At 29.5% G+C, this 25,341-nt stretch overlaps 2 protein-coding genes across 3 annotated transcripts in view; both read right to left on the bottom strand.

Annotated features, from left to right (window-relative positions):
• LOC113387542 (uridine-cytidine kinase-like 1) lies at positions 1-22,122 on the bottom strand (the record flags this gene model as incomplete). The annotated part of the gene is given in 10 exon segments (XM_026624873.1): positions 1-198; positions 2,688-2,833; positions 2,898-3,147; positions 6,150-6,336; positions 8,480-8,616; positions 8,690-8,860; positions 9,112-9,218; positions 11,221-11,388; positions 11,457-11,605; positions 21,981-22,122. Coding segments are annotated over 10 exon segments (1,539 nt in total), but the record flags the coding sequence as incomplete, so codon positions are not given.
• The window catches only part of LOC113387541 (uridine-cytidine kinase-like 1), a 44,660-nt gene extending 22,263 nt beyond the window's left edge, over positions 1-22,397 (bottom strand). Inside the window, exon 1 of one of the 2 annotated variants that reach the window (XM_026624871.1) lies at positions 22,272-22,397. In XM_026624871.1, coding sequence (XP_026480656.1) covers positions 22,272-22,324 — 53 coding nt within the window. In that variant the 5' untranslated portion in view covers positions 22,325-22,397. Of the gene's footprint in view, positions 1-21,980; positions 22,105-22,271 lie in introns of those variants that run through there. The other variant, XM_026624872.1, reaches the window with a different exon arrangement.
• Positions 22,398-25,341: the final 2,944 nt, after the last annotated feature.

The following is a 25,341-nucleotide window of genomic DNA, read 5'->3' as shown; positions in this document are numbered from 1 at the left end:
CTGTGGAAAAGCATAGGCTATAGAATGCACACCGATCTCGGCCATCAGTAAAGAAACCACAAAAACATTCGATTCAGGGACATCGTGATCCAAAAGAATCCTTATGGCCATCATCGCAGCTGCTCCTGTGGCAACCGTTGCATCCATCAGTATCACTTTGTAATCTTTTATATCTTTTGGCAGTCTTAGATAATATAACTAGAAAGGGAAATAATAACAATCACAATAAACTTATATATAAAATTCGTCTGTAATGATGTATGTAAATATACTCCTCCTAAACGATTATTCCGATTTGGATAAATCTTTCTGAAGTTTGTTAAGGAATTTTTTTAGGATGTATGTGATTATAAAAATATAGTAATATTGTAGAAATAAATGGAAAAAATTGTAAAAATCAGCGTCCCTGGTAATATTATATAAAAAATTATTACTAAGAAAAATGTAATTTAGACATTATAATCACTAAGAACGAGTTAAAATGTATTACGAGGTTATAAAAATTAAAAGCAACATTATTGGAGCAATTATTTGGGTGGAAAAATCCAAGATGGTATTGTACTTTTACGCGGATACCTATAGGTACCTATAGGTACTATATAATAATTTTTTCTGAATTTGTTATACCGTTTAAAAGACTTCAATTTCAATAATATAGCGTGAAAATTGAGACTCATCATTAACTTCCCGTAGGGCAAGTTATAGTAATCGCAAAAAAATCGAAAATGAAAATTTTTGCATTTCTCTACGTTTCAAAGGTTTCTGAGCATTTTGGCATACCTTAGAAAAAATGGATGGATGTATGTGTGTGTGTGTGTGTGCGTGTATGTGTGCGCGCGCGTGTGTGTGCGGATACAAATTTTCGTCGACGATTTCGGGAACACCGATCAACCGATTTGAATAATTCAAAAAACATTCGATTCGTATTGATAAGAAGACGTGCTGATTAGTTTTTGGCGGAGGCAGGTCCAGCCGTTCCGAAGATATGGGGCAAAAAGTGTCAAAAACGATACCTCAGTTTTTAAGAGACGAACGAGCGTCCGATTTTAATAATTCAAAAAATATTTTACTTGTATTGACAAGATGAAAAATTGGTCAAATTTTCATGAAGGCAGGTCTAGCGGTTTCGGAGATCTAATGAAAAAAGAAAAAAAAATGCCATTCGGCGGTAAAAAATGATCATTAGACATATGCACATCAAATTATCAGATATTTTATAGAGATTTTAACAATAAGTATAATTTTTTTTTTACATTCCCATGGGTTCCGTACCAATGTTTACGCGTTAGACGGCGACGCGGCGCTTACGTGTTTTGATATTTCGTCTTTATGCAGTTAAAACAGTACGATTGCTTTGAAAAAAAGTTCAGAATTTCCAAAATATTTCAAAAAATAAATGATTTAAGATATAATGATTTAATACGGTTCGAAATTCTATTAAAAGTTTCAAATTATTGATCAACTTTTATTGATTATTATTACTGATTATTTTTAATTACTCGAACTTTGAATTGCGGTATGGGAAGTTCCAGCAATTTGCTTAAGGCACGATGCCCTAATGACTTAAGACAGAATTCCACTTACAGCTAGTTTTATTTAAAGCAGTTCCTACATTTAACATCACTTATTTTGGTATGCACAGTAATTTATTATCATTTTTAGGTAAACAGTAAATATTAGTATGGGATATCAAAAAATTGTAGGCGTGGGTACAGGACAATGTCTGTCGGGTCATCTAGTATAATTATATAACTAAACTAGCTGTAAGTGGAATTCTGTCTTAAGGCAATTAAGGCATGGTGCCTTAAGGCAAATTGCTGGAACTTCCCGTACCAAAAATTTATTATTTTTTTAAAAACGATTAATATTTTTGAAAAAAATTTACTTCGAAAAAATAAGATTTTGACAAACAACTAAACAAAAAACTACATTTTTTTGAAAAAATAAATTTTTTTAATTTTTTTTTTCGAAAAAAATGTTTTCTTTATTTTGACATATTTTGAAAGATCTAAACTTTTTTCAAAGCAATCGTACTGCTTTAACTGCATAGAGACAAAATATCAAACCGCGTAAGCGCCGCGTCGACGTCTAACGCGTAAACATTGGTACGGAACCCATAGGAATGTAAACCAAAATTATACTTATTGTTAAAATATCTAATAATTTGATGTGCATATGTCTAATGATCATTTTTGACCGCCAAATGGCATTTTTTTTACTTTTTTCATTAGATCTCCGAAACCGCTAGACCTGCCTCTATAAAAATTTGATCGGTTCTTCACCTTGTCAATACAAGTAAAATGTTTTTTGAATGATCAAAATCGGACGCTCCGTTCTCTTAAAAACTGAGTTACCGTTTTCGGCACTTTTTGCCCCGTATCTTCGGAACGGCTGGACCTGCCTTCGCCAAAAACTAATCAGCACGTCTTCTTATCAATACGAATCAAATCGAATCATAACGTGTTTGAATTGAAAAATCGTCGACGGTTGATCTTTGTTATCCGAAATACATACACAAACAAATCCGCACACACACACACACACACACACACACACACATACATCCATTTTTTCTAGGGTATGCCAAAATATTCAGAAACCTTTGAAACGTCGAGAAATGCAAAAATTTTCATTTTCGATTTTTTTGCGATTACTATAACTTGCTCTACGGGAAGTTAAAAAAGTACCTCTGGTTCACCAGTCATCCTATTCGTCTGTATCAGAATTTTACCAATCCTGATATCTTTACAGACATCACAAACGGCTTGTTCCATCGTTTCACCAGCTCTTAAAATTGACACACCACAGATCTTATTACTAGCACCAGATTTACCTACAATAAAAAAAACAACATAACATTATATAAATCATTTTCCTTACCCTTCTGTTTCCCTTACCCTGATATTGTATTCCCTGAGGAGTCTCGACGGTGACATCCTTGAAAGGCAGAAAACTCAATGCAAACTCTATCACGAGCCTTATTAATCTCTTCGAGTAGAATATGAATTCGTCTCTCGGAGTGTGTTTGCATCTTATGAATGTGTGGAGGCCTCTCACCTGAGGACTCGCTGGTAATAAATGCAGTGATTTAGGCAACGGCTGGCCCATGTGGGCGTGGGCCAGTTTTTCACGGAGTTTGAAACCTCTCTGGAAAAATATAGACATATATATATATATATATATATATATATATATATATAGCACAATTTTCCGCAAACACGTACACACACATTTTACTTGTTACACAAACTCCAAGCTGACAACATGCTTTGTTTGGAAAAAGCTTTTTTATAATAATATATATATTTTTATTTTTATTTTACAATTATTTAAAATTTATCATAACTCGACGTTTATCAATTTGTGTTTCATAATTTTTTCGTGCAATTTTCGTGTGTTTTTGTGTTTTTTTTTTTCAATTTATTTGTATGGTGAGTTCTTTACATTTGTTTATGTCTATGTTTGTATTTTCATTTTTATATACTTTCACAATATATATTAGTTATAAAACAAATTTATTAAATTGATTAGATTTATGCTTTTTCACATGTTTTTATTTATATTTTTTTGTAATTATGTATTTTTATATGGTTTTAAATTGTAACCCTGAAATATTTACTTATAGCACTGAAGATAGGTCAAATCAAGACCCGAAAAGTATGTTTTCTTAATAAAAACAATTTTTTTCAATAAAACTGCTTATATATATATATATATATATATATATATATATATATATATATTGGGGTGGTCCTTAATATGGACATTTTCGAATTTCTTCGCGAACTATCTAAATGTTAATATTAAGAGCTAAAACTTCTAGAGATTTATTTTTTATTAATTTGGAAGCAATTGAGCCCTTGGGAGCAAAAAATTCAAAAATCACCATATTAAGGACCACCCCGATATATCTTATCTATAAAATTTTCGTTACAAAGTTCGTTAAAAGGTTTCACCGATATTTACCAAATTTTATATCCATATTCAGTAGTTAAATTGGTAATTCAAATTGGTTACTATTTTTCATACCCCTAAGTAATAAATTTTGTTCACCCTAAATTTTTTTTTGTAATTTTTAGACGAAACTTTTTGTTTTTATTCATTTATAATGTGGTAATAAAAAATACATACAACCTTTTCAAAATGTCTACTTTTTATCACCAACCCCTATTTTTTGTAGCCATTTTAACAATTCAATCATTTTTCACCAGTTATAGAATATTTTTGACATAATTTTAGTTCAGATTTTTTAGATTAAAAAAAGCTTAAATTTTTCTTTTAAATACAATTTATTATTATTAAGGGCTGTATAATCCTAATACTTTTTTTAATTTGGAGTCAACTTTTTTATTTTAATTTTTTTAATGCGGGATTTACATAATATATACAACTCCTTCAACTTCAAAGTTCTATTTGTTTTTATAAGGGTAGTCCACCCCTAACATTTATTTAATTTTTTTTTGACCAATTTTCTTTATTTTAATTTTATATAATTTGAAATTGAAAAATACATAGAACTCTCTTTACTCCGAAAAACTATTTAGTTTTATCAAGGGTTGTCCACCCCTATTTACTTACATTTTGGAATCAATTTTCTTTTATTTTTAATTTGAACTTTATTTGATATAATTTCAGTTAAGATTTTTTGAGTATATGAAAATAGTTAAATATTACTTTAAAAAACAATTTATTTTTATTAAGGGCTGTTCGATCCTAACAGATTTTTTCAATTATGAAGTTAAACTTTTTTATTGTAATTTTTTAAATGTGGAATTGAAAAAAACATACAGATCTTTTTACTCCAAAACACTATTTATTATTAACAAGAGTTATGCACCCGCAATATTTTTTTTAAATTTTGGGACCAATTTTCTTTATTTTAATTTTCTATAATTTGAAATTGAAAAATACAGAGAACTCTCTTTACTTCGAAAAACTATTTAGTTTTATCAAGGGTTATCAACCCTTATTTTTCTAAATTTTGGAATCAATTTTCTTTTATTTTTATTTTGAGCTTTATTTGACAATTACAGTTAAGATTATTTTGAGTATATGAAGAAAATGGTTAAATGTTAGTTTAAAAAACAATTTATTTTTATCAAGGGTTGTCCACCCTGAATATTTTTTTTAAATTTTGGGCAAATTTTCTTTATTTCACTTTTCTATAATTTGAAATTGAAAAATACATGGAACTATTTTTACTTCAAAAAACTATTTATTTTTATCAAGGTTTATGCACCCTTAACTTTTTTTAAATTTTGAAGTCAATTTTTTTTAATTTTAATGTTCATAATGCGAAATTAAAAAAATGCAAACAATTCTAAATTTTCACCCTCCTTCCACAAATCTTTATTTCATAATAGCCATTTTAGTAATCGAATAATTTTTCACCACACTTTTAGTCAGTGAGTGTTTACTTCACTGAATTTTAATTCATATTTCCTGACCTCATGGTAAAGCATTAATTTTACTATAAAAAAACAATTAATTTTTATCAAGGGTTGTGCGCTCCTTCCATTTTTCCATTGTACAAGTATATTCCGATGCGCACAAACAGTACATAGTTGATAAATAGTTTGCATAAGGAGCGATTTTTGCAAAAAAATAGAGAGATTGAATATTAAAATCTGAAGATACAACAGTTTTTGATTGAGAACTATAAGTATTATACAAATCAATGGCAAAGCTGTAAAATTTTCCACTCTCACAATTTTTATCAATCTCAGTCAATTCTCTGGACATGCCGCATAATAATATAATTTAAAAATGAATTGTCTGATTTTGCTCCATAATTTAAAAACTAATGAATTAATAAAAACCACGGTAATAATATAGCAAAATCTTGAAACTTTAATTGTGCCAATTCAATTCAAATAGAATCAGTTTCAGATTAGGTCGGCTTTTGCAAAGACTATTGAGGGACATTTATATGTGGCATGCTTTGCAGTGGGTGAACTATTCATGTATTTCTTGTTAGCTGCTGCTTTCAATCATGCACCACATTTGCAATTAGATATTTTGTACTAAACATTTTATACTAGAAATATGATTTTTACGGCTACACCACGATTGCCGGGCCAGCTAGTATATATATATATATATATATATATATATATATATATATATGTTTAATATTCTGATTCACTTACGATTTGTAATTGAGCTTGAACATGCTGCACAATCAATTGTATGGCGACTGTATTTTCACCACCCCGAGGCACAATTATATCAGCATGTGCCATCGTGGGTGCTATGTAATTTGCATATGAAGGTTTGACCATCGTACTGTATTGTTTGAGGACACCTTCCAGATCTCTACCTCTTTCAGTAATATCACTAGGAAAAAGAAACATGATAAACTCTAAATTATAAATGCTGATGGATATAGACATTTTATTTTTCTTATTCAAAATTGAAATTTTTGGTAGATGACAGTTTTCATTTGTTCTCAATGCCGCACAATGCCTCAAATATTTTCAATATCAAACAATGATAAGCGGTTTTTTGTAATTTTTTCGATTTATTTCTACAATCTAACTATATTTCTATAATCACAACATACTAAAAAATTCCCTTAACAAACTTCAGAAAGATTTATCAAAATCCAAATAATCGTTTAGGAGGAGTATATTTACATACATGATTACGGAAGAATTTTATATATAAGATAGATAAGGATAAAAATAAAATACTTTACTGAAGAAATCATACCTCTATAATGAATTCTGATGTCCCGTGCATTGACCCAAAGATAAGGGTTGCATTTTGAAAAATTCCGTTTTGATTCATTTAGAGTGCCCCAATTGCGTCCAAAAGTATAGCCGATCCCCAGTAACTTTGGAAGGCCAATCCACCCATGCCCGTGGTTCACCCCCCTGGAGCGGTTTTTCAAAATTAAACCCTTATTTTTCGGTCAATGCACGGGACGTCAGAATTCATTTTAGAGGTATGGCTTCTTCAGCAAAGTATCTTATTTTGATCCTTAGAATCCGAAAATCATATGTGTCTAAGCGACTTTTAAATCGACCTGCCCTAATATCTTATATATAAAATTCTTCTGTACTGATGTATGGAAAGTCACTACTCCTAAACGATTATTCGGATTTTGATAAATCTTTTTGGAGTTTGTTAAGGGAATTTTTTTAGGATGTGTGTGATTATAGAAATATAGTTTCAGATATGAAATCATATGAAGATTCAGATATGAAATTTTCAATATAGTTCTTTTTTTTCAATATAATTCAAGAAATATATAATTTCTTCGCATTTTTTACTAATCTTTGCACAATATTTTTAAAATACGTTAAACATTTCACTTTAAAACAACAAATGGGAAAGTAAAGATGAATACATGCAATTCGGCTCTTACGATATCAATTAGGAGAAGTTTAAGATGAAATTTTGGATATCTTAAATAATAAAAAATTGAATTGAAATAATCCAATATGAAGTACCAGTGTTATGTTATGGTTATGATTAATAATGAAAGGCTAAAATTGTTTTGCTCTCTATGATTTGCTCAATGGAATAAATCGCATAAAATACCCAAATTAAATAAGTAAAATGTTTCAGAAGCCAAATATTAATTAATGATGAAAATTTTAATAATAAACTGTTAAAACAGGTAAAATAATAAGGAGAGGGCGCTGAGGAGCCCAAGAGCGCTCCTGGTAATAATGCATTTTAAATTAGTACTATAAAAAATTTAATTTAGATATTATAATTACTAAAAACCAGTTAAAATATGATATAAGATTATAAAAACTATGGGCAACTTTATTGGAGCAATTATTTTGGGTAGAAAAATCCAAAGTAATATTGTACTTTTACCGAGGATACTATATGTTAATTTTTTCATTAAAGTGTGGGAATTGAGACTCATCATTTTATTTAAAGCAGTTCATACATTTAACAATCGCTCCTATTGATGTATATGATGCGTTTTGGCGTGAAGAGTAATTTAAAAAACAATAATTGTTATTTTTAGGTAAACGGTAAATATTAGTATAGGATATTAAAAAATTGTAGGCGTGGGTACAGGACAACGCCTGTCAGGTCATCTAGTATATATATAATATATATATATATATATATATATATATATATATTTGGTCTGTGCATCAGGACTTTGCTATCAGGAGATAAACTGTCATTATTTTTCTTATTAAAAAAATTCATGATTATCGACTGGTTAGTAGTATCAATGTTAGTGCAAAATTCTGTGATGTGTACACATTTTTAGATAGTAAATACCATGTTCAATATCCACTGATGACATTAAATTGAATGTCAAAACGTTCGAAATTAAAGATTATTTTATAAATCTTTGCTTATTCTTTGTTTGATGTATCGCCCTCGAGAACTCACTCATATATTTCAACTTCAAAATTAACTACTAAATCATATATATATATATAATATATATATATATACATATATATATATATATATATATATATATATATATGTCTTTTATTACCGTTTGAGTCTTCGAGCCAATCGAATATCAGCATCTGTATCTACAAAAATCTTCATATCGAGCATCTTCAATATATCGGGGCTGTGGAAAGTCAAGATGCCTTCGAATATTATCACATTAGCGCCATACATTGTTTTCTAAATATTATCATCACAATGAATGGTTACAAAAACAGAACATTTCTATGAAAATCACTACTGGTTTAATTACCGTTCTGTTCTCTCTTGAATGTGTAACGAAATTATAAATCGGCACGTCGACTTTCTTGCCCTCTTTCAGTCTTTGCAACACTTTCGACATAAGTTCGATGTCGAAGGCGTCCGGGTGATCAAAGTTGTACTCGTTGCTTTCGGCCAAGTGGTGCTGCTTCTCATTCAAAACCTAAAAGATAATAATATAATTGATTATCGTTGTTGGATATGTATTTGATAATAAGAGTATCTATCCTTTGTACTCTCCTATTGCATTAAATATAATATCCGTAGTATGATGATTTAAGCAAATAATAATAAAAATAAAATTAATAAATTTATGTTATTATTATTATCATTATTGCTAGATGTTATATTATTTAACAGTTGTAATAAATATTGTAATTAAAAAAAAGAAATGTATTCGATAATACTATGTACCTTATAAAAGCTGTCCATCGATAATAGTGTTACCCAAGGGACACCTAACGATTCAATAATCTTGGTGGCAACTGTAGTTTTACCCGAAGCACTTCCACCACATATACCTATGACAAAAAATTGAAATAAACTAGTTGTAAATGGCATTTTGCTTTAAGGCAAGTTGCATGAACTTCCCAAAAAGTGACTTGATCAACTTGATAAAGTCATTGATATTATTAATTTCTTATAGGGTAAGTTATAGTAATCGCAAAAAAATCGAAAATGAAAATTTTTATATACCTTCACGTTTCAATTGTTTCTGAACATATTGGCATACCTTAGAAAAAAAATTGATGTATGTGTGTGTGTGTGTATATGTTTGGATACAAATTTTTCGAATCAACCGATTTGAATGATTCAAAAAACATTCGATTCCTACTAATGAGAAGACGTGCTAATTAGTTTTTGATGAAGATAGGTCGAGCCGTTTCGGAGATACGGGGCAAAAACGGTTTTTCAGTTTTTGAGAGAACGGAGTACCCGATTTGAATGATTCGAAAAACATTTTACTTGTATTGATAAAATAAAGAATTGGTAAAATTTTTGGCAAGTCAGGTCTAGCGGTTTCGGATATGCAGAGGAAAAAGTAAAAAAAAAATTATATTCGGCGGTCAAAAATGATCATTAGACATAAGCACATCAAATTATCAGACATTTAATAAAATTTTTAAAACTTAGTATTAATTTTGTTACAATTTTGTTGGGTTCCGTACCAAGATTTTTTAATTTTCAAAGTTTACTTATACGACTCAAGCAAATTTCAAAATCTTCAGATTTTTTTTTTCAAAATGTAATGTAAACATTCTCAAGTGTTTTGAGCGATAAGATAAGATCGTCATTGTATATTTTATTCTAAAATATATAGTGATTGTAATTATCTATTTGAAAATTTTTAAAACAATTGTTTTACTGATTACTGATTTTTTTCCTCGAATATTTAATTCTGGTACGGGAAGTTCCAGCAATTTGCCTTAATATAAACAACTAGTTTAATGATTTAAATTAATAATGGTAACACTTTTTACATAACTAGAGAAGTTTTTTAGACTTATTTTTTTCGGACTCCAAAAAATAGCTTTTAAATTTGTAGTATTCAAATTTTGACTCATAAAAGCGATATTTTTTTCTAAACTTTAATGAAGTTTGCAAAAATGTTAGTATGTTCTTTAGAACCATTATGTCCATCTACATAAAAAAATTCATGAAAATTTTTTTTCAACAGTTAATTATGAAGAAATGGCTCGGCCGATCTTTGTCCAAAAGTAATCAGCACGATTCCCAAATAATATATTTCGAATAGTTTTTGATTTTTTCAAATCGATTCGGTTGTATGAGCTTAAATGTGGAGGAACAGTTTAACACTTTTAGCCAAATTACAAAGAAACGGCTCGGCCGATCGTCGCACAAAATTGAGAAACAATAGTCCTCATCGAGATACATCGAATGGCTTTTAAATTTTTGAAATCGGTCCAGCCGTTTTTGAGAAAACTTCGATATAAGGTACACGCACATACTTTTTCCGAATGTTGATCTCATTCGAATCAGAATGGCTTGAAACGTCGAGAAAACATAAAATTAGCGAATCAGATTTTTTGATGAAAACAAACTTCACCTTCGGGAAGTTAATAAACCAAGGTTAAAATATATTTTCAACAAAATCAGAAACATGTTTTAACAAAAAGTATTCAAAATTTAAAAAAAAATGAATTCGAAAATCATACATCATAAAAAAATTAAATATTTAAAGTACATAAGATAATCAGTTCTACAAAAAGATAATCAGTTCGAAAAAAGGAGTTTGGATTTTGGCACAGTATAGTCCCTCTGTTGAGTGCGGAAAACACTAAAACAAGATAAAGCACAATTGTTCTATGTTCACCCCCCCCCCCAGGTTACGACATTTGGTTCAAAATATATCACACCTAAATGATTGAAAATTCTAATTTATTATTGTAATATTTTATTATCATTCAGATAATTATTGAAAAAAATTAGTTTGACTTGGTGGTTCCTACTTTAGTATATTTCTTGCAAAAAATAATATCGAATCGTAAATATTTTCATTACCTATAACAAATGGTTCGACTTGCTGTCCTGCACAATCGTACCAGGGCGGCCTACCAGCCGTGTATATAGTCCTATGGTGCGTTTGAATAATTGACTCTGCGGCAGTCTTCTTCGATTGGGACATGGACGTGGTCCTCTGTCTCCTGGGTCTCGGAGACCTCTGAGAACCTAATATAATTATAATAGTGGATAACTATTTGAATTTATCTTTGAATCTATTATTGCCTTCCATTTACCCGAAGACACTTGTCTGGGCGATTTGGTGCCCGACACGTGTGGCACTGTCGTGGGCGAGGCTGGACATTGTGTCTCTGGTGTGAGGTCGTCTGTATCTCCTATGAACACCGTGTCGGTTATGTCGAGGGCTAAATCGCTCTTCTCATCGCTGAAAAGGAAAAAAACTAGCTGTAAGTGGAATTCTGTCTTAAGGCAATTAAGGCATCGTGCCTTAAGGCAAATTGCTGAAACTTCCCGTACCAAAAATTATTATTTTTTTAAAAACGATTAACATTTTTGAAAAAAATTTACTTTGAAAAAATAAGATTTTAGAGAAACTATAAATTGGACAAAAAATAACTTTTTTTTGAAAAAAAAATTTAAAAATAAAAAAAAAAAAATATTTTTATAACGCATAAGCATTGGTACGGAACCCATAGGAATGTTAACAAAATTTATACTTATTGTTAAAATCTCTATAAAATATCTGATAATTTGATGTGCATATTTCTAATGATCATTTTTGACCGCCAAATGGCTCATTTTTTTACTTTTTCCTCCATATTTCCGAAACCGCTGGACCTACCTTCATGAAAATTTTATCGATTTTTCATCTTGTCAGTACAAGTGAAATGTTTTTTGAATTATTAAAATCGGACGCTTCGTTCTCTTAAAAACTGAGTTACCGTTTTCGGCACTTTTTGCCCCGTATCTTCGGAACGGCTAGACCTGCCTTCGCCAAAAACTAATCAGCACGTCTCCTTATCAATACGAATCGAATGTTTTTTGAATTATTCAAATCGGTTGATCCGTGTTCCCGAAATCGTCGACGAAAATTTGTATCCGCACATACATACACACACGTACATACATACACACACACACACACACACACATACATCCATTTTTTCTAAGGTATGCCAAAATGTTCAGAAACCTCTGAAACGTAAAGATATATAAAAATTTTCATTTTCGATTTTTTTGCGATTACTATAACTTGCCCTACGGGAAGTTAATAAGTCAAAATTGAAATGAATCACAATACGTAATTGAATACAATTGTATAATGGTACCCCAACTTATTATATTTATATTTATATTTAATTTATATTTATATTTATATTATTTATATTCATATTACGAGTGACCGACCCGTAAGTCGGAGACTACTCATAAGAGTGGTAAGGGGCATATGTCGTTGCTTCAACATACGAGCAAAGGTGAAGAATTTGAGATTTGTTTGAAATTTAAAGACATGGATATAATAAAAAAGAGTGCGCGTAAGGTTCACACGCGATTGAAGTAAAACTTATTTGTTATTGTACGAGATGACATTTAAGTAAAAACAAATACATTATATAACAATTTTGAATAATGTTTATTAGTAATATGGTAACACTCTCGTGATGCACACATTTATTAGTGTCAATAACAATTATACACATTTATATAAGTGGCCATTCAAGTATTATAGGGGGGGGCGGGGGGTGTTGATTTGCTTATTTTGGGTGGCATGGGGGGCACCCATGTAAGATGACATATCATCGAAAACTTAGAATCATGGATTCGGGTTTCATGGACTAAAGACTGTTAATTTGAATTTAATATGTGTACAAAAAATTTAAAATAAGTTTGTTATGTTCGTAAGATTATAATAATTTTGTTACTCTATGTTTAATATCATATCAGTGAAATCTCTACATCCTAAATCTATTTTCTTATTTTTAAAATTATAATTATAACCTAATAATTACAATATTTAAAAAAAAAAACAATACATTAATTGCAGAATGGTAGAGGATAAGAGCTTTGTTTACTTTTGCTGACAAGGGGGATAGGGGGGTAAATAATTGTAATAAATCTGCTTACATAATATTTGAACGATCCCTAATGATAAATTATAAATTATGTATTTATAATAGTATTAAAAATATGCATAATATTTAAAAACAACAATGTAATTAAAGTTATACTTCAAATATGGCATGATCGGTTTGTCATTGTAATTAGCATTTAGGACTCGAACCTTCATTAGAGAAATGAAATAATTGCTGATTAATAAATTCTATAATATTCGCTCACACTGTGGATTATGTTAAACAACGTCTAAACAAATATTGTTTTCGCAACTTCACTCATCATGTAATAATTGTGTTTGAAGAACTTCATGTAATTAAAATTACTATGCATTCATTGACTGCTTGTATTTTTTTTACTTTTTCGCTAGCGATATAATCTCATTCTTTGAACAGCTGTAATATCTGTCTTGCCTAAAAAATATTTTTCATTTTAATAACTTCAAAGATTTATAGAAACTACGAATAACATAGAAATTATTTCAATAAACTTATGTTTTATTCACGGCACAAATGCTGCATTTGTTTTATTATTTTCATTATAATTATTTACGATGTACAGAGTAGAATATTCTTTTGATTCAGGCATTTTTCATTAACACAAGATTTGTACTACGATGTAACTTTTAAATGTTTATTTATCTATGCCGATTTCCTTGTTGATGTCGGTACGCATACAACGACAGATTTCTATTCGCATACGCGACTACTAATCACAATCGACCCGTATAAAAATGATATCATCGACAGCGAATGACGAAAGAATCATTGGCACTCGAGTCTCATCTTATCTTATCTGCCGTAACGCACTTCCGTTGCATTTGTACGGATTTACACCCTAGTCGCGCCTGAAGAAGTTTTACTTCAAAAATCAGACCCAAAACGCTCCTTTGACTTGAGCCAAATATTCGGTATCCAATGCCAAACATATGAATTTTTGACACAATGAAACTTCTAAATAATTTTTTGAATGAGAAAATTTTGTTTGTATTGTGATTTAGTAAATTAAGGCAAAACATGACTGCATTAGTTAAAAAATAATAATCTGTCAAATTGAATTATATAGGGTATATTCACTGACAGTCCACAACCGTCAGACGCATACGCAGGCTGTTCATCTGCCAAACCATATACTGTATCTTATATTATTTTAATTTTTGGCACCTCTCAGCTGCTTTTTGGCAATAATAATGTAGACATTGCATTTTTCTTATTCATAATCATAAATATATTATATTCCAATATTGTTTTAGCCTATAAGAAAATTGAAATATTTGGCAGATGACAGTTTTCATTTGTTTTCAATATCAAACAATGCTTCAAATATTTCCAAAGTCAAACAATGATAAGTGTTTTTTTATATTTTTTTTTCATTTATTTCTACAATCTAACTATATTTCTATATTACAAAAAATCCTAGAAAATTCCCTTAACAAACTTCAGAAAGATTTATCAAAACCCGAATAATCGTTTAAGAGAACTATCCTTTCATACATCATTACAGAAGAATTTTATATATAAGATATGTACGTATGTATGTTGTAGGTATGTATGTGTGTATATTATATTATTTGTGTGTTTTACAAATGATTCTATTAACCTCTGACAATTAATTCAGTCGACCGGTTTTTTCTAAGAAACTCAAAACAAACTCTGACGTCTTCTAACAAGTTTGCTTTGTCATTTCTGCGAAAAAAAATGTCGCCTTGTTTAAACAAAACTACATAAATAAATAATGTCAAGTAAGAACTTGTCGAAAGTTGGAGACAAGTCAAAAATACATTTTTACCATGTATTTAATTTAATTAGTTAAATCGCTTCTTGATCAATGGTCAAATTGGCACAATTTAAAAGTTAGTACAAATCCAGTTCTATCATTTTTTAATATTAAACTAGAAGCAACACGTGCTTTTTTTATAGGCACAAAAATTACTTCTACTATTTGAATTAATTAAATTCATTAAAAATATTTTTTTATACTTAAATTTTACTTCGTGGCGAAATGGTGATTCAGAAATCGTTCCCATGCGTTCAAAAGTTATTTTAAACGAAATCTCCTCAATCTCAAGTGATTTATACCGATTTTAGACTAATATTTTAGTCCGTACACGTGCTTATATATATATATATATATAATATATATATATATATATATATTTAAACGTATATAATTGTAGGAAAGTGGAGCGCGATCGCCATCAATGCCAGTTTGCTAAAAATAAACTTAATATTAATTTGTATAAATGGACTGCGGAAAGAGAAATCCTTTTAAGCTTATTTGCACACAAATATAAATGATTCTAATGATACTAAAATACTAAAATATTATAGTCCTACGAAAAGGGGTTTAGAAAATACTCCCTGTGTAATTAAATAAATAAAAAATAATAATGTGTAATAAAAAAACTACATTATAATGCTTTATATCAACTTGGTATACTTATAAATCTTTCATAAATTATTATATTGATTTTATATTGATGAAGTCAATTATTTACACATTTCATTAAAGCATAAATGCCACTTGCAACTAGTTCAAAATTTATTTTAAAAATATAATTACAAGTATCTAATTATAAGTATAAATTAGTGATATATGGCATCGTGCCTTAAGGCAAATTGCTGGAACTTCCTGTACCGTAACGAAATGTTCGAGGAATATTAAATGTTTTCTAAGTAGATTATTATAAATATTGTAACATTGTCTAATATTCATAATAATTAAATAAACTGAATTGCAAGGCTAAAATTATTTATTATAGTATATAAGTTAGCTTTAGAGCTTTAGTCAAAATTAAAATTAGAATCTGATTTATTTTCGATATACAAAAAAGAATATTAAAACAATTTTTTTTCAAAATCAATTATTTTGTTAAAACAAGCAGAAAGTTCTTTGAATCATTTAAATTGGACGCTTAGTTCTCACAAAAACTGTCATTTTTTTAACATTTAGCTCTGTATCTCCGAAATGGCTAGGATTGCCTTTGCCAAAAACTAATAACCACTTCTCCCAATCATTGCGAACTGAATGTTTTTTGGATCATACAAATCGGATAATCCGTTCTCTCAAAAACTCGATATGTATTTTCTGCACTCTTTACTCTTTATCTCCGTAACTGCTGGACTCGCCTTTGCCAAAAACTAATCAGCACATCTCCCTATCAATAGGAATCGAATGTTTTTTTGAACCATTCAAATCGGTTGATCCGTGCGTCCGAAAAATTGCGGACACACAAAACACACACACATCAATTTTTTCTGAGGTATGCCAAAATGTTCAGAAACCTCTGAAACCTAAAGATATGCAACAATTTTCATTTTCGATTTTCAGGCCATTACTATAACTTACCCTACGGGAAGTTAATTAAAATTAAGAGAAAAAAACAACTTTTTTTCTCTAAAAATCCTTTATACATACGTTTGACTTTTTGTGTTTTTTGTTTACAAATTGAAGGTATAATGAAATACGATATTAGTTTATATATAAACTATCGTATTACAACATTTGCAAACGTTTTCGCATATTTTGCATTTATCACACACGTATGCATTTCGTATTTGCAATAGAACACCTTGGTTTACATTTTGCTCTTATCTGTTTATTCGACTTATCGTTATTCCTGCAAATGCGAAATACTATACTTTGGAAAATAAATATTAAATAACGTTATTATAGAAATACAATCTAATCCTATAAAAAAAATAACGTACAACGCAGTAAAAAGTAACAAATAATAATTATAACATTTATATTATAAAATTTGAGTTATTATGTATGGTACACCACAAATTTAACCCTTTTCACTCACGAATTCCGAAATTTGAGCATCCGAGTGGAAAGGGTTAAAGTTGTCAAGAGTAGCCGGACTTCCCTGCGTGCGAAAGAGAGAGCAAACACATTTACAACAGTATAGTGTGCGTGCGAAAGAGAACGAATACGTGTGAGAAAGACCAAATCAATTTAAACTAGCTGTAAGTGGAATTCTGTCTTAAGTCAATTAAGGCATCGTGCCTTAACGCAAATTGCTGGAACTTCCCGTACCAAAAATTATTGTTTTTTTAAAAACGATTAACATTTTTGAAAAAATTATACTTCGAAAAAATTAGATTTTTGAGAAACTATAAATTTGACAAAAATTACTTTTTAAAAAAAATTTTTTTTTTGAAAACAAAATTTTTTTGAAAAGAAAAATGTTTTCTTCATTTTGACATATTTTGGAACTTTTTTTCAAAGCAATCGTACTGCTTGAACTGCATAGAGACGAAATGTCAAAGCGCGCAAGTGCCGCGTCGCCGTCTAACGCATAAGCATTGGTACGGAACCCATAGAAATGTAAAAAAAAATTATACTTTTTGTTAAAATCCCTATAAAATATCTGATGATTTGATGTGCATATGTCTAATGATCATTTGTAACCGCCGAATGGCATTTTTTTTACTTTTTTTATTAGACCTCCGAAACCGCTAGACCTGCCTTCATGAAAATTTTTCATCTTGTCAATGCAAGTAAAATGTTTTTTGAATTATTTAAATCGGACGCTTCGTTCTCTTCAAAACTGAGTTACTATTTTTGGCACTTTTTGCCAGTATCTTCGGAACGGCTAGACCTGCCTTCGCTAAAAACTAATCAGCACGTCTCCTTATCAATACGAATCGAATGTTTTTTGAATTATTCAAATCGGTTGATTCGTGTTCCCGAAATCGTCGACGAATATTTGTATCCGCACACACACACATACGTCCATTTTTTCTAAGGTAAAAAATTTCATTTTCGATTTTTTTGCGATTACTATAACTTGCCCTACGGGAAGTTAATAAATAGTTATCAAACAAATAGTTCAAAATATGTTCTTATCATATGATTTGTTATTTATTATTATTATTATTAACCGTGACGACCTTGTCTCGTCGTCCAGTCAGTCAGAGTTTATTAGTAAACAGTAATCGATATTCGAGATGGAGGAGTGGAAGGTCAATAAAAGTAATGGATACATTAATTATTCATGAACCTATTTTATATTGAATAGATGTATTGAACCCGAAACGACAATAACAATACCATCCGATGTCGACGAAAACAAAACAATCGAACAGCTGATTGAAATATGGGACATACGAAATTGTTGGTGAAAACAAATCAATAGACGTCATCGATGTAATTGATTAGTTAATTGTTTGTATCAATTAATTTTATTTATTATAATAATGGACAAAATTGTTAGACACATTTTTGTGTAATGTTATATATTGTAATTCAAATGTCCCGCCATTACTATTATGATGTTGGCAATAATGTTCCCCTACTATAACTAGGTATCCGCCATCTTATATTTATGTTTATGTTAAAACTATGTAAAATAACTCTCTTGCTGCTGGACCGTGAAACAAGTAACATTTAAAATAAACTAAGTAATTTTAAGCAAGCATTTTATTTTACCAAATAGTAATAATTTATCGTCTTGTATGAAACGCACATAAAATGTACGTCCAAAATATTAAATGCAGTAAAGAGGAAAATGTCGCTAATTTAACTTAAGGTGTGAAGTTCGTGCAGTTGACACAATTAATAACGGCTCATATTCAAATTTATAAACTAGTGGGGGGTATGGCATCGTGCCCTAAGGTAAATTGCTGGAACTTCCCGTACCGTAATTAAACATTCGAGAAATGAAAATAATCAATAATTGTTTTGAAAAATTTCAAATAGATTATTTATTATAAATACATTCTGTAAACTTATAATTGCTTTTTAAATTAGGCAATGGGCGTATTCTAAAAGAACTTTGTGTATGTTTATAAGAAATTTGTGACAATTTTTGATAATTTAGAACTTTTTTCAAAATGTTGATTTTTTTTGGATTTTTTGTAAAAAAAAAAACTTAAATTTAATTGTTAATCCTTGCTAATATTTCCATTAAATCTTAACTAGAATTATTTATAAAAATATTAATTTTGAATGATTTTGACCTTTGTTAAAAGGCACATAAAATGGACGTTCAAAATATTAAATGTAGTAAAAAGCAGGGGTCAAAAATTTAACTTAAGGTGTGAAGTTCGTACAGATGTTTGACACAATTCGTAACCGTTAATTTTCAAATACGATAATACTATTGCATATAATAGTTAATGAATTATCATGTTTTTAATTTATATACTATTATGTTATTGCATAATATGTTCAAATATCATCATTTGTTTATTTCTATTAAAATTTTGTCGTAAATTCGTATTTCATCCACGATAACGAATCGTCCCACATTTTAATACTAATAATCTAATTAATAAAGATAAGGCCTTGTTAATGACCTAATATGACAAAATTCTGTCCGAGTACTCGTAAATTGTGATAGTTGTTGATATCGGAGTGGATTTGTTCATAAAATGATAAAAAATGTGTAAACTGCATTTATAATACATGCTGGATGAAAGATATTAGATTTTTATTCCGTTGAAAAAAAATTGATATTTTGTTAAATTGTCTTTATATATTTTATTATACTCATGTATAATTTATTTATGAGGATTTTTAACTTTTCTATGCTCTATTTTATCTCTGGACATCCTAAAAAAAGAGGCTTTTAACGTTTAAAATCATGAAAAATATGTTATATTGTAAAAAGTGCTTTTATAGGTATGATATGTTTATATTTTTTGTAAAACTAGAAAAATGAGTAATTTTTTTCTGGTTATTCTGTATTTATTGTGCAATTGTTTTAAAAAATGGCACTTGACCTAAACGTTTGTATGAACTTTTGCATTACAAATTAGTCAATGTTATAAAGTACAAAACAAAATAATTAAAACTGTGTAATTTCAGTTCAAATTCTAAACTGGATTTTTATAATGCCAGACAAAAATTTGTTAAAGGATATACTAAAATTTTCTAAAATAGTTTAAGCCACCAAATATCTTCTATGCGTCAAAAATAAATATTTTAAACTTGAAAGCCATAAAGAGGGTGAATTAATAAATATAAAATTAAACCTTTATGAAATTAAATTGCAAATTTAACAAAATTTAAAGGAAATTTATAGTGAATTTAAAGGACATTTCAATACAAATTCCTTTGAAATAATAAATACAAGAAACTTGAAGGTTTTTTGCAAAATTCACAATATTGCACAAGGACTTATTTTTTTTATAAAAAGTAGTTATAAAAACTAATAAAGATTTTATTATATAAAGTCATAAAGTGGATAAATGAATAAATATTTCTTAAATTAAATTGTAAGAAATATAAAGGCTTTAAACAGTAAATTCAAAAAACCTCAGGGCTTCTGCAAACTTCAAGACATTGCACAAGGACTTAATTTTTTTATAAAAAATAAGATGTAAATAATTTTATTATATAAAGTCATCAAGTGGATAAATGAATAAATAATATTTATTACAAATAAAGGCTCGTTTGGTATAACTAAAAAATAAGGGGGCCCCAAAAACAAATACAAAAACCTGAAGACATTTTGCAAACTCATGACATTGCACAAGAACTAAAATTTTTTAAAATTAATTATTAGTAATTAAATTGTACGAAATAAAGGCACTTTTGATCCAGTTAATAAATCAAGGGGGCCCCAAAAACAAGTACAAAAAACCCGAAGACTTTTTGCAAACTTCAAGACATTGCACAAGAACTTAATTCTTATTATAAACAATGAAGTGATAAGGATTTTATTATATAAAGTCATAAACTGACTAAATTAATTACTAGTAATTATATTGTACGAAATGAAGGCTCTTTTGGTCCAGTTATTAAATCAAAAAGGCCGTAAAAGCAAATACAAAAACCCGAAGACATCTTGCAAACTTCAAGACATTGAGAAATACTTAAATTTTGTTAAAAAATGAGGTGATAAGGTCTTTATTATATATAAAGACATAAAGTGGATAAATTAATAAATATTTTTTAAATTATGCTGTATGAAATGGAAGCTCTTTGGGTCCAATTTACAAATTAAGGGAGGCTCCAAAAACAAATTCAAAAATTTGAAGACATTTTGCAAACTTCAAGACATTGCACAAGGACTTAAATTTATAATGAAAAATAAGATGTAAATAATTTTATTATATAAATTCATCAAGTAGATAAATTAATTATTAGTAATTAACTTATATGAAATTGAGCTCTTTTGATCCAGTTAATAAATCAAGGGGGCCCCACAAACAAATACAAAAACCTGAAGACATCTTCAAGAACTTCAAGACATTGCACAAGGATTGTAATGTGAATAATTTTATTTACATGGAGGAGATATAAATAATTTTATTATATAAAATCATATAATAGATAAATGAATAAATAACATTTATTACAAATAAAGGCTCGTTTGGTCTAATTAAAAATCAAGGGGGCCTCAGAAATTAAGACACAAAATCTGAAGGCTTCTTGCAAACTTCAAGACATTGCACAAGGACTTAATTATATTCGAATTAAAAAGAAATTTATGTAAAAACAAAACCGGCACTTAGATGACGTGCAAAACAAAAGTTCACCCCTAAATCAAGTCCAAAGTTATAAAATATACTAAACACATAAAACTACACCATATTCCTGCCCACAATTCCATTTCTATTCAATCCTAACACAAAATATCTCAAAAACATACGTCAAACTTTTAGGTTATGTACGTCGCACACGCCGAACAAACATGCAAAAACTTCCACAAAAAATAGAACAAATCTACATACTTGATTATCCGACACATCTTCAACATGTTTCAACACTTTTCCAACACAAATTCAACAGTTCTTGTTTGAAAAATAACAAGAAAAATCCTTTACAAAACTAACCACTATGTATCACTCAAACAGCACATCATCGAATAATGGCCGACGGCGAGAAACACGAACACGGGAACACGAATCGTAATAAAAAACACACACACATGGTAGTAATGGAGTTAATGGTTTGTTAATCTACGCAAAAGCCGTTATGATTGTAATTGTTGTGTTATTTTTTTATATCATCAATCAATTTACCTGTCCGAACTTGCCGAACTGGGGGCTTCGAATTTTAAGACTTTCGCGGCCATCGGGGTGCTTTGTAAAAGGATTTTTTACTTGGTGTAGTCTTTACTTTGTGAGAGAGTGACACGTGAATGAATGGGAAGGAAGGAAAGAGCTCGATGCGGGAGTCTTTTTTTGTTTGCAGAACGGCGCATGTGCATTTTATCACACGAATATGTATTTACACATATGTATGTTAATGAGTGAATGATCTTACAATTAGATCATACGGAGCGCGAAATTCGATTCGGATGAATGAAGTAGATATTTCAAATTTTTATTCAATATATTCTTCTTTTCACCAAATCTGTATGCAAGTAATTTGACCACTTAATATTTTTATCTATATTTTCAAAGAATGCTTCTCAAATTTTCGCAATGCGTGGAATTAAAACTAACTTTAAACCATACGTTCCCAAACTTTTCTGTGTCGTAGAATACTTTTGCCTTGCCATGGGACCCCCTTAAATTTCTAACTGTGCTAAAAATGTACTCACAATTATCATTTAAATTAACTAGTGCATGGTGTATGGCATCGTGCCTTAAGGCAAATTGCTGGAACTTCCCGTACGGAAAATTAAATTTTTGAAGAAAAATTAAAATTTTTTTTTGAAAACTTTGCAAAATATAAATTCTTTTTAAAAAATTGACTTTTTTGAATGAAAGACTTAATGAAAAATAATGAGTTTTTTTATATTTTGAAATATTTTGGACATCTTGAACTTTTTTTCAAAGCAATCGCGCTGCTTTAGCTGCATAGAGACCAAATATCGAAGCGCGTAAGCGCCGCGTCGGCGTCTAACGGATAAACATTGGTACGAAACCCATAGAAATGTAAACGAAATTGATACACATTATTAAAATCCCTATAAAATATCTGATAATTTGATGTGCATATGCCTAATGATCATTTTTGACCTCAAAATGGCATTTTTTTACTTTTTTATAAAATCTCCGAAATCGCTAGACCTGTCCTCCTAAAAATTTAATCAGTTCTTCACCTTGTCAAATCTTTTTTGAATCATTCAAATCGGACGCTTCGTTCTCTTAAAAATTGAGTTACCGTTTTTGGCACTTTTTGCTCCATATCTTTGCAACGGCTAGATCTGCCTTTGTCAAAAACTAATCAGCACGTCTCCTTAACGATGCGAATCGAATGGTTTTTGAATTATTCAAATCGGTTAACCCGTGTTCCCGAAATCATCAACGAAAATTTTTATCCGAACACACATACACACACGCACACACACATACACACACACACATCCATTTTTTCTAAGGTATGCCAAAACGTTCAGAAACCTCTGAAACGTAAACATATTTAAAAAGTTTTCATTTCCGATTTTTTGCGATTACTATAACTTATTGCCCTACGGGAAGTTAAATATCATTCATTCAAATTTTGCATTTCAAATTGATGCATGTGTGTGTATGTGCGTGTGTGTTTTTTTGCATAGCGAAGGAAATGCATTTAAGCATCACAGACTAGGTCTTTTGTCTGGATATGTTGGACTCTTATATCTTGCATCTCCTCATGGAGGGAGGCTCTAGAATTCTATGATTCCAACTCGTAATTATACTTTCGCCCTAATTGGTGTCATTCCCTCTTCTTCTTTTCAAGGAACGCAAGGCTTTGGGTAAAGTATTTTTTTGAATGACGAAGGAAATGCCTTTATGCATCCCAGACTAGGTCTTTTGTCTGGGTATGTCGGACTCGATACCGCCTGGGTATAATACCGACCAAAACCTCCGCTTTTCCCTTGCCTCAGGTTCCCACGGAAACCACCGTTAGGCATTACTTCGTGGGAGGAGGATCTAGAATGTTATCATTCTTGCACTGATTTTATACTTTGTGTATGTGTGTGCGGATACAATTTTTCGTCGACGATTTCAGGAACACCGATCAACCGATTTGAATAAATCGAAAAACATTCGATTCGTATTGATAAGGAGACGTGCTGATTAGTTTTTAGCGAAGGCAGGTCTGATTTCTAAAGTCGTCTCAGGATTTTTGGCTAAATCGTAGACGAAAAATTTTGCACTTTTCTGCTAATTCCAAAGAAACGGCTTGGCCGCTCGTATCGCAAATATAATCAAGGCTGCTCCTCATCAAAATTTCATCGAATGACTCTTAAATTTTTGAAATCGATCAAATTTTGTACCAAACTCATAGTATTTATTATTTGAATATTGACTTGAAATTTTATGCTGAGAAAACGTAAAATTAACAAGTTGGATTTTTTGGCATAAAAAATGTTAATTAAATTTTATAAAATATCAATTAATCAAAAACTACATAAATACTAAATTATCTAATTATATTAATCACTTTAAAAGCAAAAAAACTAGAGTTTAGATAAAATTTTCTACAAAATTTTATAATTTATATCGCACAAACATTATTAGAAAATTTAATTATTTTGAGAATGACAATTAATTATACATATATCTCATTTATTAATTTTTAATCTAAAAAGATTACATTATATGCATATATGTATTGTACTTTTTAATTTCCGTTTCAAACACGTTCAGACATTGCATCATGTTTAATTTTGCGGAATTCTATTTCTTTATCTAAATCTTTTTAGATTAAATTTACATGGAATTTATATTCCGCATAATCTTTCTCTCTGGTAACACATATATGTACTATTTATTTATATTTACTGAGAAGAATGACGCACTTTGTAATTCTAACCATGTTTTAAATTTTAAATCGATTACGAATTTTGCCTTAATCTATACTGTATAGATTAATATTCATAACAATTAACAAAAATAATTATCGAGATAAAAATTAAATTAATATTCAAATGAATAAAAACTATGAACCGTCAAAAAAAAAAGATTTGTACAAATAAAGGTCTAATAAAATTAATGGCTTTCTTTTCATTGTATTTAGTATGTTACATCTATGAAACAGGTGTAACGTAGATGCTACGTAACAAAGTGTTGATATCTATTGCAACCGACGTTCAAGCTACGTAACTGTTACGTTTTATTAACAAACTTCTTGTTTCGTAAGGTGCATTTATCTTTT

The sequence above is a fragment of the Ctenocephalides felis genome, unplaced genomic scaffold (genome assembly GCF_003426905.1).
Source record: "Ctenocephalides felis isolate EL2017-DRISC unplaced genomic scaffold, ASM342690v1 CF-g0.4_SCAFFOLD_03572, whole genome shotgun sequence".
In the NCBI taxonomy this organism is placed as follows: Eukaryota; Metazoa; Arthropoda; class Insecta; order Siphonaptera; family Pulicidae; genus Ctenocephalides; species Ctenocephalides felis.
This window is presented reverse-complemented; position numbering and strand designations above follow the sequence as displayed.